Below are 16,208 nucleotides of genomic sequence, written 5' to 3' on the forward strand. Positions count from 1 at the left end.
CAGGAAGTGATCTGAGATAATTAAGTGCTTCACACTGCCTGGATTCCTCTCTATGCTTCAAATGTGAATATACAGAAAAGCTTACAAGTCAAATCAGCCACTGAATTTACTTCTTTGTCATAATCGTAGAATTGTACAGCTTGGAAACAGGCCCTTTGGTCGACATGAACGAGTTGGTCCAGACAGCCTAAATTAACCTAGTCCCATTTGCCAGAGTTTGGCCCTTATCCTCGAAACCCTTCCTATTCATATACACCTCCAGATGCTTTTTAACCATTGTAATTGTACCAGCCTCCACAACCTCCTCTGGCAGCTCGTTCCACACATGCACGACCCTCTGAAAAAGTTGCCTATCGGTCACGTATTATCTTCCTCCTCACACCTTAAAACTATACCCCCTCTAGTTTTGGATTTTGCCACCCTGGGGAAAATACCTTGCTACTCACCCTATCCATCTCCCTCGTGGTTTTCTAAACCTCTATAGAGGTCACTGCTCAGCTGCTGAGGTTCTAGGAAAAAAAATAGCCCCAGCCTGTTCAACCTCTCCCAACAGTTCAAACCCTCCAACCCTGGCAACATCCTTGTAAATCTTTTCTGAACCCTTGCAAGTTTCACAACATCCTTCCTATGGCAGAGAGACCAGAATTACACACAGTATTGCTAAAGTGGCCGAACAGATGCCCTGTAAAGATGCAACATGACCTCCCAACTCCCATACTCAATGCACTGACCAATACAGACAGGCATACCAAATACCTTATTCACTATCCCATCTCCCTGCAACTCCACTTTCAAGGAACTATTAATCTGCACTGCAACGTCTCTTTGTTCAGCAACATTCCTCATCAAGGAGTGCAAGTTCTGGCCTGATTTGGCTTTCCAAAAAGTAGCACCTCACATTTACCTGATGTAAACTCCATCTGCCACTCCATTTGAATTCATTCCACAAACAAACAGTTTCTCCAATTCCATATTAACCTGTTATGACTTTCAAATCTCGAGTGTCTAAATATAAAATAAAATAAAAAAAATTGCGATCAAATAAAGCTCATGGGTGGATGAATTCACTCCCATCTCACCACTGGATGCAGGTGTATGTCTCATATTCGCTATTTACTCGTGATTGTATGTGATATGGTACAGTGCCACCTCGGGAACGTTGCAAACAGTACAACACTAAATTGCGAAAGGATATTGAAGCCTGTAATTCACACGCATATCCAGATATAAATCACGCCAATCCACTCGATTAAATTCTAGTCCATGAACATTGGTATCAGTAATCCTAGACTTAAATCGCCAGAACCATCGATTAGATGCTGGTTTGTTTTAAATACTCGTTTCAGCTTATTCATCAACAAAAAAACGCAGTTGAAATAAAACAAATGAAACAATCTCAAATCTTTAAATCAATCATTCGACACAAAATACAGCACACGTTCAACAACTGCTTCAGTGCTAAACATACAACCGCCATTCTCTCTTCAGAGCCACCCAAAACCTCACATTGAGAGCGGAGACCCGAGATTAGGAAAGAAAGCATATGCGGAGGGGGTACAGTACTGCAGATAGTTATATCTGGTCGAAACATCACGTCAAGAGATACTGAATCGCTTTGCGGCTAGCGGGGTCATTATTTCCCGATTTCTAAATTTATTGATGTTCCTCCACCAGTGTCGGATCTTTCCAATGCAATTACAGGAAACTGCCGCATGGATACATTCCGTCCAGGCGGTTATAGCTCAGTAACACTAACTGATGGCAGGGTGAATATTTGTGTTACCGGTCTCTCAGTAATATAAAGGAAATTAAAATTAAATCGGCAGTGGTGAAGGTCTAGTTTCTTTCACAGACACTGTGGGTGGCTCTTAAAAGAGCCTTTGGGTCGTCAGATGAAATAACGGTCTCTTCACTTTTTAGTGGCGCCCCCAGCGGCGGTTTTCTTGGGCAGTAGCACAGCCTGGATATTAGGCAGCACCCCGCCCTGAGTGATGGTCACCCCTCCCAGCAGCTTGTTGAGCTCCTCGTCGTTGCGCACAGCCAGCTGGAGGTGCCTGGGGATGATGCGGGTCTTCTTGTTGTCCCGGGCCGCGTTACCAGCCAGCTCGAGGATTTCAGCCGTCAGATACTCGAGCACCGCAGCCAGACAGACCGGCGCTCCGGCACCCACACGCTCAGCATAGTTACCCTTTCTCAGGAGCCTGTGAACACGGCCCACCGGGAACTACAAGCCAGGCCGGGACGACCGGGACTTCGCCTTGGAGCGAGCTTTCCCACCACCGCCCTTTCCTCTCCCAGACATGGCCACAATCTCACAAGCACTTTCACAGAGAATGATGCAATACGTCCACATTCCGCCCTCTTATACCTTCGGGAGGAATGGTGGTGCGGCCATTGCTGATTGGCCACGTTGTTCAGCTCCTCCGAATGTAGTTTCAATTCCCAATCAGATATCTGCTTCACTCACCAATCCGGAGATGGCCCGGGGAGGAGGCCGGAAAATACCGGCGCCAAATCATCAACCGCTTTCTTTCATACTCGAAAAGCCCGCCAATATGTACAAAAGAGGGAATTTTACAAAGAGGAATGCGCAAAGACTTACGAGTTAGTTTAGTTTGAGCTTACAGATGTACGTTTCACACAATCTCTTTACCTCATTCAGTCCATTTAATTTCGGACCTTTAATGGGATTTTCTGAATTTTAAGTACACGCGGAAACAAGATCAAAGCGCCAAAAGCCATAGTCTGCAGCATTCTTTTTCTTTCAATTTATTTAAAAAGCCTATCGGTATATTGATAAAGCATCAGACATCGTTCTTCCCGGTGAGCGCATTAACAGCGAACACCGTCTCTGGACAATATTTTAAATTCGCGGTCCCTTATCTTACCTAATCATACCTCAGCAAAAGCACAAATTTGCTGTTCCAGTTCTGGGTTATCTCGGTTCATTTTGAAAGTCTCTCACCCACAGAAGAAAGCCTCCTTTACAGCATTTTCCAAACGGACACAACTCCCGTGGAGATTTGGAAATTAAAACAAAAGACCAGCGATCTCAAAATGTACCTATTCAGGGGATTCAAAGACAGGGAGACTTTTTTTTCCCCCATGGATAAACTTCACGGTTCCTCCTCCACCAGGGCGTGCAGCTACTGAACTGACCGAGTATGAAAGGATAACTGACAGAATTAGATCATCAATGGCTGGTTTAATTTGCTCTCTCTCTGGAGGTAGGGAAGAGACTGTATGTGAACACAACGGAAAATAAAGTGGAGAAGAACAGCGACCACTTATCACACAAACTTAAACAGCCAAATGCATAAATAGACGATTCCCCAGAATCAATTTCAAACTAAAGCAAATCAGTAATGAAAATACAATAGCTCAGCTTCTTTCAATGAAGTTGTGGGTGGCTCTGAGAAGAGCCCTTGGGTTTTGGATGCGTGTTTTGCAGCACAATGTGGGATCTCACTTGGAGCTGGTGTACTTGGTCACCGCTTTCGTACCCTCCGACACGGCATGCTTGGCCAGCTCCCCAGGCAGCAGCAACCGCACGGCGGTCTGGATCTCCCGGGAGCTGATGGTGCTGCGTTTGTTGTAATGGGCCAGGCGGGATGCCTCCCCCGCGAAAATATCGTTAACGAACGAGTTCATGATGCTCATGGCCTTGGAGGAGATGCCGGTGTCGGGGTGAACCTGCTTCATCACTTTGTAGATGTAGATGGAGTAACTTTCTTTCCTGGATCGTTTCCTTTTCTTGCTGCCTTTGCCTGGCGCCTTCTTGATGATTTTCTTTGCGCCCTTCTTGGAGGTTGACTGCGACTTCTTCTCATCAGCCATAACGACGGTCAGTTTCAGACACAGAATAAGAGAAAGCGGGCTCGGAGCTCGCTTTTTATAGCCTGATGTCGTCAGCAATGCGAATGAAAGATGGGGGAAAGTCTTGTTCCTGATTGGGTAGCATAAATGACGTCAAGTCGGGAAACTCAACGTTTTGTGATTGGTTAATGTGGGACTCAGTGTGGATCTCTCAGGATCCGCCACGAAATGTGAAGTGGAAGTTAATTTTGTTTCTGTCAATCTGACTGAGGGAGATTTGTTTCGTGTCTGTAGGACAGAAAGTATCGGTTCGGTACATTGTGCTCGTTGTGATGATGATTTGGGATTGTAGGGGTGTGTTTCCAGCCCCGCATGTCAGTTTCTGGTCCTCTACTGTATGTAATTAACACAGAGCTTGTTACTTCCTGATAAATTCACACATCCAAAATGAGCCAGTTTATGTGGATTTTCTCTGGACTTTATTTACTGAAAAAGTCAGTGGCATTCACGTTGGACTGCTATATCTATGAGTGCGGATATCAATCTATTCTTCTCAGTTTCTTCTCTGTCAATACGTGAGTTTTGTTTATCCATCTATACCTGTCAGACCTTATTCAGTGAATGTGAGTATAGTTACCAACGTGTGCCTGTCAGATTCTGCTCTGTGAAAATGTGTGTTGTTATAGAACCGTACATGTCCATTGTGCTGTGTGAAACAGGGAGTGTTATTATTAACCCGTTCCTGTCAGTATCTGCTTTGGGAATATGAAAGTGTAGTTATCAGTCTTTCTCTGACATTTACTGTTATGTGCACGTGAGAGTGTACTTACCAATCTGTCCCTGTCAGACACTGTTGTGTGTGTGAGACTATAGTTATTAATGCCTGTCAGTATCGAGTTTGTGAATGTGAATAAATGTTTCATTCTGTACCTGCCAGTTTCAGCTATGAGAATGGGAGTGTTGTAATCAGTCTCTACATGTCAGTTTCTGCTGTTTCAACAGGAGTTTAGTTATTGATTTGTTCCTGTCAGATTCTGCTCTTTGAATATGCAAATGTAGTTGTCGACCTGTACCTGTTAGTTTCTGCAATGAGAACGTGTATCTCATTATCTGTCCCTGTCAGATTCTGCCCTGTGAATTTTACAGTGCAATCATTATTCTGTAATTGTCAGTTTCTGCTTTGTGAATGTATGATGCAATTATTAATCTCTACCCATCAGTTCCTAGTTTTTTGATTGTGTTAATGCAATTTCAAATGTGTTAATATGTTAATGCAATTATCTGTCAGTTTTTGGTTTTTGAATGTCTGTGTAGTTATTCTCTCCCTGGCCTGTGCAGCTTTGTGAAAGTCTATGTGAAGTTATCCATCTATGCCTGGCAGTTTCTGCTCTGTGAATATGTATGTCGTTATCATTCTGTTCCTGTTAGTTTCTGTTGTATGAATGGCTGAGTAGTTACAAAACTGTAACTATTAGTTTCTGCTTAGTGAATGTAAATGAAGTTATCAATCTGTACATCTCAGTTTACATTATGTTCAACTCGATGTGTTCTCATCAATTTATTCCTGTCCATTTTTATTTTGTGTATTTATCAAATGGTGCCTGTCAATACTTGCTGCGTGTATGTCTGAGTGTATTTACCAATCTGACCCTTTTAGTTTCTGCTTTGTAAATGCTTAATTACAGGTATCAATTTGCACCTGTCAGTGTCAATTTAGTGAATATGTTTGTGTAACTAATCAGTCTATCCAGTACAGATTGTGCTATGTGAATGTGGGAGTGTATTTATCAATCTTTCCCTATTGGTTTGTAGTTATCAATGTGTACCTATCAGCTTCTGCTATCCAAATAAGTAAATTTAGTAGTCATGCCAGAAGACTGGAGGTTGGCTCATGTGGTACCACTATTAAAGAAAGATGGTAAGGAAAAGCCAGGAAACTATAGACCAGTGAGCCTGACATCAGTGTTGGACAAGTTGTAGGAGGGGATCCTGAGGGACAGGATTTACATATATCTGGAAAAGCAAGGACTATTTAGGGATAGTCAACATGGATTTGATCATGGGAAATCATGTCTCACCAATATGACAGTTTTTTGAAGGAATAACAAAGAGGCTTGAAGAAGGCAGAGTGGTGGACATGATCTATATGGACTTCAGTAAGGCATTTGATAGGGTTCCTCATGGTAGAGTAGTTAGCAAGGTGAGATCACACAGAATAGAGAGAGACCTCGCCATTTGGAAACAGAACTGGTTCGAAGGTCGAAAACAGAGGGTGGTGGTAGTGGTTATTTTTCAGATTGGAGGCCTGTGACCAGCGGTGTGCTACAAGGATCAGTGCTGCTCCACTGCTTTTTGTCATTTATATAAATGATTTGGATGTGAACATAGGAGTTATGGTTAGTAAGTTTGCAGATGACCACCAAAATTGGAGGTGATACGGACAGCGAAGAAAGTTACTTCAGAGTACAATGAATGGGACCTTGATCAGACGGGCAAATAAGCCAAGGAGAGGCAGCCGAAGTTTAATTTAGATAAATGCGAGGCACTGCATTTTGGAAAGGCAAATCAGGCAGGACTTATAAACTTAATGGTAAGGTGCTGGGGAGTGTTGCTGAAAAAAAGAGATCTTGGAGTGCAGGTTCATAGTTCATTGAAAGTGGAGTCGTAGTTTTTGATCTATACCTATCATTTTCCGCTATGTGAATATGGGAGTTTAATTATCAAATTTGTACCTGTCAGCTTCTGCTAAGTGGATATGGCAGTATAGTTAGCTATCTGTCTGTCAGTTTGTGCATGCGAGTGTAGCTAAAATCCCCCATTTCAGACAACATCATGGTAGACATTTTTTGTATCCGCTCCAAAGCTGATGGGCTGAAGGATATTTTTCTGTGCTGTAGACCTCTATCATTCTGAATGTATAAGTGATAATCATATTGTACGTATCATTTTCAGTTACATGCACTGTATATGGATTTCCATGGCCATTAGTAGTTATCGTGTTTGCTTTTGGATCTAATTTTCCATCAGTAAGGAGCTGTGTGCGCATGCGTGCAGTCATCATTGTCTATTTGACAGAAACAAAAACAGAAATTCCTGGAAAAATTCAGTTCTGAAGAAGGGTCACTGTACCCAAAACATTAATGCTGCTCTCCCTCCATAGCTTCTGCCTGCCCTGCTGAGTTTCTCCAGCAATTTCTGGAGTGGTTTCTGATTTCTAGCATTTGTAGCTCTTTGGTTTGTCTACTTGTCAGACTTTGGCACAGAATGTGTGTTTGGAATTCACATTATTTATTTGTTACGCCTATCTTAGGGATAAAGATTTACGAAAAGGAGTCATTCTGTCCTTTTCAGTGGTTCGTAACTAAATGTAAGTCTGATTCATCCTTTATTTTGGGGACTGTGTCCTGTCTGAGAGTGCAGTTTCTTTCCATATTTCTATTTAACACCTACCTTATACAAGATTGTTGAAACTATACAAAAGCTTAATCACTTTATTACCTTGGTTGTAACTTTAAAAATGTCCTTAATAGATATAGATTTGATTTCAGTACTGTGTGTATATTTTGGATGAGGATTCAGCCTATCCCTCTTCAAAAGTGGTGTAAATGTCAATCGGCTGTGAAAGGTGACATTTATTGGAAATGGAGTGGTTTGCCTTGTGAATGGAGGGAGAAAAAAATAAACCTGCAGTTCCTTGGTGGTGTCTGACTCAGTTTGAAAATATCTCACTGAAAATTGAGCTTATTGTGATTCTAACATAGACTGCTCTGTCTCTGTGGAAAGGATGTTCTCTGCTCGGACAATTGTAACATATCTGCTGTTTGTTCGATAGAGCTGGTCACACTTAGCTTTGTCCTGAGGAAATATTACGTTGTCTTTGTACTTTAAATATTTTCCTGTTGGAGGACAGAAGCGATTCTCCTGTAAATCAGCATCAGCTGATTTCACTAATATCAAACTGTTCACTTTAACAGTCTGTTAATAATAATTAGGATTTTATTTCAACTTAAAGCCAGCAATTCAAACAGAACTATGGATCTGATTTCACTCTTTCCCAGAGCTGCTTCATCTGAAGATTTTTTTTAAACTCCATATCAACTGAGTGACACCCTGAATCTAACCTAAACTTGTACATATCCAAGAATGGGACAACCTTATGCAAGTGTAAATGTGAGTTTAGTTTTTGATCTGTGGCTGTCATTTTCTGCATGGTGAGTGTGTGACTATAGTTATCAATATGTACCTGTCAGATTCTGCCCTGTGAATGACTGCTTTCAAACTGTACCTTTCAGTTTGTACTATGTGAATGTGAGAGTCTGATTTTAATCTGTTTCTCTAAGTTTCTCATGAACATATTCACATATTTGCCACGCAGAGGCTGACAGGGACAGATTGGTAAGTAGACACTCATTTACGGAGCATAAACAGACATGGATAGATTATAAACTAAACTCCCATAATCACGCTGTAGAAATTCATAGGGACCTGCCACAACATCCTGGGATACACATGATCAGGTCCTGGAGATTTATCCACCTTTATGCTTTCTCAGACCTCCAGCACTTCCTCTTGTATAATGTGGACTGTTTTTAAGACATCTATATTTATTTCTCCCGAGTTCCCTTGCCTCCATTTCTTTCTCCATAGTAAAAACTGATGCAAAATATTCATTTAGTATCTCTCCCATTTCCTATGGTTCAATATATAGATGATTTCTTTAAGGATTCCGATTAACTACTAAGTTGCTCTTTTGCTTTTAATTGACTTGCAGAATCTCTTGGAATTTTCATTCACCTTATCTGCCAATGCCATCTCAAAGCCTCTTATTGCCCCCGAGTTCTCTCTTAACAATGACTCTTCAATCCCTACATTGTTCAAGAGATTCACTTGATCCCAGTTGTCTTTTCCTAATCTTGGACTCCCTCTTATTCATGACCAGAACCTCAATACCTTTATTCTTCCATTGTTCCCTACTTTTACCAGTTTTGCCTTTCGCTCTAACAGGAATATAATGCCTCTGAACTCTCACTATCTCACTTTGGACTGCCTCTCACCTGCCAGTCGTCCCTTTACCTATTAATAGTCTACTCCAATCAACTTTTAAAAGTTCCTATCTCATCCCATCAAAATTTGCCTTACTCCAATTAAGTACTTCAACTTTTATACAAGGCCTATCGTTTTCCATAACTGTTTTAAAACTAATAGTGTAACTAAAACAGTCCTGTCCCTCCGTCAGCCATGTTTCTGTAAGAGCTACAATGTCTCAGTCCCAAGTTCCCACACATGACTTGAGTGCATCTGCCTTTATTATAAGGACCATTGAATTTTAACATGTTACCTCGTCTCTGACTTGACCTTGCCTGCCTTTTCTCACAAACTTGCTCTTTTTAGATTCAGACCCATCCTCCACTGTCTTTCTGTTCTCACTGCTACGACCTTAAAGGATCATGAATAGCACTCGCAAATCTTCCCACCAGGATATTGATCCCCTTCCAGTTCAGGTGAAACCCATCCCTTTTGAAAAGGTCTTTTCTGCTCTCGAAGAGATCCCAATTGGCCAAAAATCTGAATCCTTGACCAATGCACCATCACCTCAGCCACCGATTTATCTGCCTTATCTTCTTATTCCTATGCTCACTAGAAGAAGGAAGAAGACAGAAGTGTATGTCCTGTCCATCAACATCAGCCGAGCTTGACAATAATCGAACTAATCAGTGCAACAGTCAATACTAACATCAGAATATTTATCTTTAAAGACAGCAATTCAAATAGAACATAGGTCTGATTCCATTGCTGCCCTATGCTGCACCTTGTTTGGTGATTTTTCTTCAATTCTACCACAATTGAGTGAGATCCAGAAACTAACCAACACCTGTACAACTCCATGAATGGAATGAGCCAATGCAAGGGGATATGTGGATATGTGAATTTGTTATCGGTCTCCACCTGTCTGTTCCTGCTTGGTGAATGTCAGAGTGTCGTTATAAACTGTAACTGTCAGTTTATGCTCCGAGTGCAGTTATTCATCTGACCCTGTAAGTCTCTGGTAAATACAGATACAGGTTGATAACTAAACTCATATCCACATAGTAGGAACTGACAGGGACTGTTTGATTTGTGCATTTACATTTTCATTTAGCAATCAGTCCATGTCTGTTACTGTGATGTGCATATATAAATGTAGATATCAACCAGTTGATGTTACTTTCACAGATGTGTCTATATGAATGTAATTATCAACGTGTACCTGTCAGTTTCTTGTACATGAAAGTGTGAGAGTCGTTGTCAATCTGTCCCTGTATGTTTCTGCTGTGTGAATATGTAAGTGTTGTTATCAATGTCTCTTTGGTCGCTCGTACCGTATGTGCACCATCCTCTGCTTGAAGTAGCCGCCCCAGGTATTTTTAAATATTTCCTCGTTCACCGTAAACCTATGCCCTCTATTTTTAGGCACCCACAACCCTAGGAAATAGACCTTAGCTATTCATCCTATCCAAGCCCCTCATGATTTTTATAATGTCTATAAGGTCACACCTCATTCTTTGATGGTCCAGGGAAGTAAGCCTCCTTATAGTGCAAATCTTCCAGTCCTGACATCTTTGTAATTATTTTCTGCACCTTCTCAAGTTTAGCAACATCGTTTCTATAGCAAGGTGACCAGAATTGTATGCAGTACTCTAAAAATGGTCTCACCAATATACTGTACAGCCACAACACAATATCCCAACTCCTATACTGAAGGCACTGACCAATGAAGGCAAGCATGCCGAATGACTTTTTCACCACATTGTCTATGTGTGACTCCACTTTCAAGGCACAATGCACGTACACCCGTAGGTCTCATTTTTCATCAACATTCCCCATGGCCCGACCATTAACTGTACAAGTCCAGCTCTGTTTTGAGCTATGAGAATGTAGAAGTAATTACCATTCTCTCTCTGTCAATTTCAGGAACGTGAGTATGTGAGAGCACTATCAATATACACCTGTCAGTTTTAGTTATGTCCCAATACAAGTTTAATAATTGATCTATACATGTCAGTTTCTGCTTTGTGACTGTGAGAGTGAAGTTGTCAATCTATACTAATCACTTTCTATTCGTGTGTATCATAGTGGTTTGGTTCTCTGGTGTTCATTGATATTCTCAGTGACTGTGATTCATTTTGTGAGCATAGTTATGAGGGTGTTGAGAGTGGGTCTTAATCACTGCATTTTGTGATTTATGAGATTTCTGTCAAGTCTGTGGAGGTGGGGAACAGGAGAGATGGGGTGATGACATGGGGAGACCAATTTCATTTGAGAACCATTGTGAATCAGCACAATTTCTTGTTTGGATAGGGGATGTATGTACCAGATACTGGTCCTGCCCATCAGTGAAGGACCTTTCCTTTTTTAATGTTCTGTGGGATCACTGAGACATTTAGTTTAGTTTCATACACATACATTTTTGGTGCTTTGTGAAAGAGTATTATTTTACATCTCTCTGTCCATGCTGCATGATATTTTTATATTGATAGCCTATATAGCAGAATGTGATTTCCTTATCACGCAAATCAGAATCACAGACTTGGTCCAGCACAGAAACAGGCCATTCAGCCCATTGTCCTAGTGCAGGCACATTCTATTTTTCATCTGTTCTCCATACTAGTTTCCAGTGATTGTCGGGAATGGAGCTTCTCGGCTGCCACGATATAGTTATGGAAATAGAATACTGGCGGAAAGGGATTGGAATCGTTAGCTCAGTCAATTGTTATGTTGTTATAGGTTGATTATGGGCAGTGCAGACTTAATAATTTGAAAGGGCTTATTCTGTGCTGTAGAGCTCAGGCTTGAGACCCGAGAGTAGAAATCAGTTTAAATGTAAAGTTTTCTGATACTTGCAGTCTATATGGACCTTTATCGCTTTTAAATATCATAATGTTTATGTCAGAATAGTGAACAAATTTGCAAATTATTGTAAATCAGTCAAGTGGGATGTGTGTGTATGAGTGCACGCATGTGGGATGTCGGTGCAGTGGTGGGTGGGGGGTGGTGTGAAATGGTGGTTGTGTATACATACGTGCAGTAAGCATTCTCTCTGTATCAGACTTTGGACCAGAGGTTCATTTGGAATTTAGAATGTTTAATTGCTGTGCTTAGTATAGGACAACTATTCATCAAAAGATTAACTTTGTCCTGCTCAGTTACTGATAATGTCAAAGGTTGCTTCTTTATCTGCATCAATACCTACTTCATGTATCCTTGTTGTAATGATGTAAAAGCACACTCTATTTGTTGACCTTGATTGTCACTTTAAAAATGCCTTTATTACATGTGAATTTAATGCAGTTCTTGAATGCATGCTTCAGATGAGGACACCATCTATCCCTCTTCAAATGTTATGAATGATAGTTGGCTATGAATGATGGAATTTTTTTGGAACTGGAGTGGCTCAATCTACTCTGTGACTGTGGAAAGAATGTTCTCAGCTCTGACAGCAGTAACATACCTCCTGGTTGGTAGAAGCAGCTGGTCACATTTAGCTTTGTACTGAGGAAAGATTACATTGTCTTGGTCCATTAAATAATTGCCCAGAGGAAGACAGAAGAGATTTCTCCTGTAAATCATCAACTGAGTATGAAAACATCAACTGATCAATGCAATATTCAGGTCATAGTCATTTTGATTCTTTGGTTTTTAAGAACCGCAAGTTGAACAGAGCAGGGTCTGGTTCCACACTCGCCCGGAGGTCCTCCTCGTCTCTTTCAGTGAAATTCTAAAACAATTCACTAAGTCACAAAACTAACCAACACCTATACAGCTCCATGAATGGAATGCTTACACAGTTCAATACCCAACTCCCAATCCATTAACTGTTGAAAAGAAGAACAACGGGCACTATTTCAAACATTTCACTTGAGAATTTTAAACCGGTGACTACTATATTTATCCCTTACAGGATTAGCACATTTGTATATACTGACTGTTTTTCTCTTCCACGATTCAACGCCAATTCGCAACAAACAACGTGAAACAGAAGCTAAGCAATGATATTACATCACTGTTTAGAGATTTCAAAACCACAAGAATGACCCCCAGCAGCTTCTTGCCGCTGTATCTCCCTCAGCAGGCCCACACACAGCCCGAGAAAGGCCTCTCTCTTCCCCCCTCGCCCCAGCCGCTAACTCCAAGTTCCGGGACCAGTTCCTGCACCGTTCCAACAGCCCCCGGTTCTCCCTGAACTGAGCCCGAATCAACGTCGGTCTCGGAGCCCCCTCTGTGTCCCAGACTCACATCTCCATGTGCTGCTGAAAGGAACCTGCTGTTCCCTCGCTTCTCTGGGCGCTGGTCTCTCCATTGCGGTCTGTTTCAAACAAACCTCTTCCACTCACTGAGTAAATACTCTTCAATGGCAACGCTGGGGGTGGACCTCACGCATGCGCTCCTCCAGTCAGCAACAAGCAGCCTTGGGGGCAGCGCCAGCATCGCGCATGCGCCGCTTTTCGCAATGATTCCCGGAAACAAACATCAACGACTCCCTTTACTCCCAGTTTGAGCAAAGCAACTGGGGGCCGCGGGGATACCACAACACTTCTGACTTGAATGTTGGAGATGGTGGACAGGTTTCAGGGAGTCAGGAGGTAAATTACTTGCTGCAGTATTTGCGGCCTTTGACCTGCTCTTGCAGCCACTGTATTTATATGGCGAGTCCTGTTCAATTTGTGGTTCATGGTAACTCCCAAGATGTTGTAAGTGGAGGATACAGTAATGCTGAAGTAAAGGAGTCGTGGTCAGATGGTCACTCATTTGAGATGGACAGTGTCAGTTATTTCTGTGGTTTGAATTTACCTTGTTGTTTTCCTGCCCAGGCCAGGATACTGTTGACATCTTGTTGAATTCGGACGTGGTTTGCTTCAGTACCTGAGGAATCACAAATGGACGTGAAGGTTGTGCAATCGTTGGCCAATATCCCACTTCTGACCTTATGATGGAGTGAAGGTCATTGACGAAGCAGCTGAAGATGTTTCGGCATAGGACACTACCCTGAGGAACACCTGCAGAGATGTGCTGGAACCATGACGACTGAACTGCAACAAGCACAACCACAACCAGCAGTGAGATCTCTCCTGACTCTGATTGCCTCCAGTTTCTGTGGAGCTCAGTAATGCAAAACTTGATCAGATATAGTCTTAATGTCAAGCACAGGCATTCTCACCTCATCTCTGTGATTCAGCTCTTTTCTCCATGTTTGAACAAAAGCTAGAATGAATCCAGGAGCTGAGTGGCCTTGATGGAACATAAACTGAGGATCAGCGAGCAGGTCATTGGTGAGTAGGTGCTGCTTGAAACCCACAAGCATCCGTGGTTTGCGAACAAGTGTATTATTACCAAATTTGCAGATGATGCAAAACGAAGTATGATGTGGGAAAATGTCAAACATTTTCAGGAGGATTTGAAGAGGCTGAGTTATTGGGCAAGATCATAGCAGATGGAATATATGTGGAAAATGGTAAGGTCATGCTCTTTTGTTGGAGAGACAGATATGCAGATTAACTTCAAAATGATGAGAGGTTGAAAGTGTAGCTTTACAAATGTCCTTAGGTGTCCTTGTCAATAGGTCATTGAAGGCAAAAGTGCTGGTGTGCAAGTTGTTAGGAAGGTTAATGGAATGTAAGCCATTAATAAAAGAAGATTTGAGTGCAGGAGTAGTGAAGTCTTGCTTCAATTCCATAAGAAGCTGTTTAGACCTCATCTAGAATAGTGATCCATTTTTTGGTTTCCTTATTCACAAGAAAAGATACAGTTGCCATATTGAGAGGGAAATGACAGTTCACAGCGTTGGGAGAGAGTTTCAGAAACTAGATCTGTATTTTGTAGTTTTGATGAATGACGGATTGTCTCATTGAAACCTCCAAAACACTAAAAGGCATACACAGGGTAGGTCCAGGCGAGATGTCTGCCCTGCAGGGGGAGTCTAGAACATGGAGCACTAATTGAAAAAGAACAGGGATTCCATTCAGGAATGAAAGAAAGACGTTTTCTTTACACAGGAAATGGTGAATCTTTGGAAGTATGTTTCCTGGCGGTTGTAGAAGCTCAATCAATGAGTAAACTAAAAGTAGAAGTCAATAAAAAATTTGATTATCAATGATGTGAAAAGTTCCAGGATATAGTGGATAAGAGATTTTGAACTTCCTGATCAGACACAATCATATTCAATGGTTCATGTTCTGATTGACATCCTGTTGTTTTTATCATTTCATACTTTTGAGACTTAAACTCAGTGTAATCCAGCTGTGAACATAACTAATGACCATGCTTTGCAAAACAGGAACGCTGCAGTATGTTACAAGGATGCTTTTGTGTGTTCACAGGGATGCTGGTGTGTGTTACAGCAATGCTGTTGTGTGTTCGCAGGGATGGTGCCGTGTGTTCCAGCGACACTGTTGTGTGTTCACAGGGATGCTGCTGTGTATTCACATGGATGCTGTTGTGTGTTCACAGGGATGCTGCCGTGTATTCTCAGGGATACTGCCATGTGTCACAGGGATGCTGCCGTGTGTTCACAGGGATGCTGCTGTGTATTCACATGGATGCTGTTGTGTGTTCTCAGGGATACTGACAGGTGTCAGAGGGATGCTGTTGTGTATTCTGAGGGAAGCTGCTGTGTGTTATAGGGAAGCTGTTATGTGTTCACAGTGATGCTGCTGTGTGTTACAGGGATGCTGCGGTGTATTCTCAGGGATACTGCCATGTGTCACAGGGATGCTGCTGTGTATTCACATGTATGCTGTTGTGTGTCACAGGGATGCTGCAGTGTGTTACAGGGAAGCTGCTTTGTATTACAGGGAAGCTGCTTTGTATTCACACGGATGCTGTTGTGTGTTACAGCAATGCTGCTATGTGCTCACAGGGAAACTGCCGTGTTTTCCAGGGATGCTGCCATGTGTTCACAGGGATTCTGTCGTGTGTTCATCGGGATGCCATTGTGCATTCACAGGGAAATTGCCATGTGTTCACAGGGAAGCTCCCGTGTGTTCACATGAATGTTGATGTGCGTTCACGGGGATGCTGCTCTGTATTCTCAGGCATACTGCCGGGTGTCACAGGGTTGCTGCCGTATGTCCGCAGGGAAGGTGCTATATGTTACCGGGATACTGCTGTGAGTTGTCTGTTTATTTCCCTGTAATACTGATGCACTGTCAGACTAACAAAGGATGCCTTACTGTGCAACACTGTGACCCAGTTTTACACTCGCTCATTGATCAGATTTGATATACCCTCCATCCACCCTAAAAGCAAGCTCCATTACGGCAACACACAATCCCAACTCTGTCTGGTATTGTATCGGTTATTGTGAGTGATGGTGAACAGAATTGGATATGTAGCACTGACCCTGAAAACAATCCTCC

At 42.1% G+C, this 16,208-nt stretch overlaps 2 protein-coding genes and 1 pseudogene across 2 annotated transcripts in view; 1 reads left to right on the forward strand and 2 right to left on the reverse strand.

The window, feature by feature from the left end:
• LOC109932226 (histone H4) overlaps positions 1 to 16,208 on the forward strand; it is a 118,839-nt gene that overhangs the window by 60,556 nt on the left and 42,075 nt on the right. The window lies entirely within an intron of this gene.
• On the reverse strand, positions 1,440 to 2,353 carry LOC109932670 (annotated as a pseudogene).
• Positions 2,781 to 3,863, reverse strand: LOC109932669 (histone H2B 7-like). Its single transcript, XM_048621080.1, has one exon. The coding sequence runs from the start codon at positions 3,835 to 3,837 to the stop codon at positions 3,466 to 3,468; it is 372 nt and encodes a 123-aa protein (XP_048477037.1). The 5' UTR covers positions 3,838 to 3,863; the 3' UTR covers positions 2,781 to 3,465.

Source organism: Rhincodon typus, unplaced genomic scaffold, assembly GCF_021869965.1.
Source record: "Rhincodon typus isolate 14 unplaced genomic scaffold, sRhiTyp1.1 hic_rhity00000051, whole genome shotgun sequence".
NCBI classification, from domain to species: Eukaryota; Metazoa; Chordata; class Chondrichthyes; order Orectolobiformes; family Rhincodontidae; genus Rhincodon; species Rhincodon typus.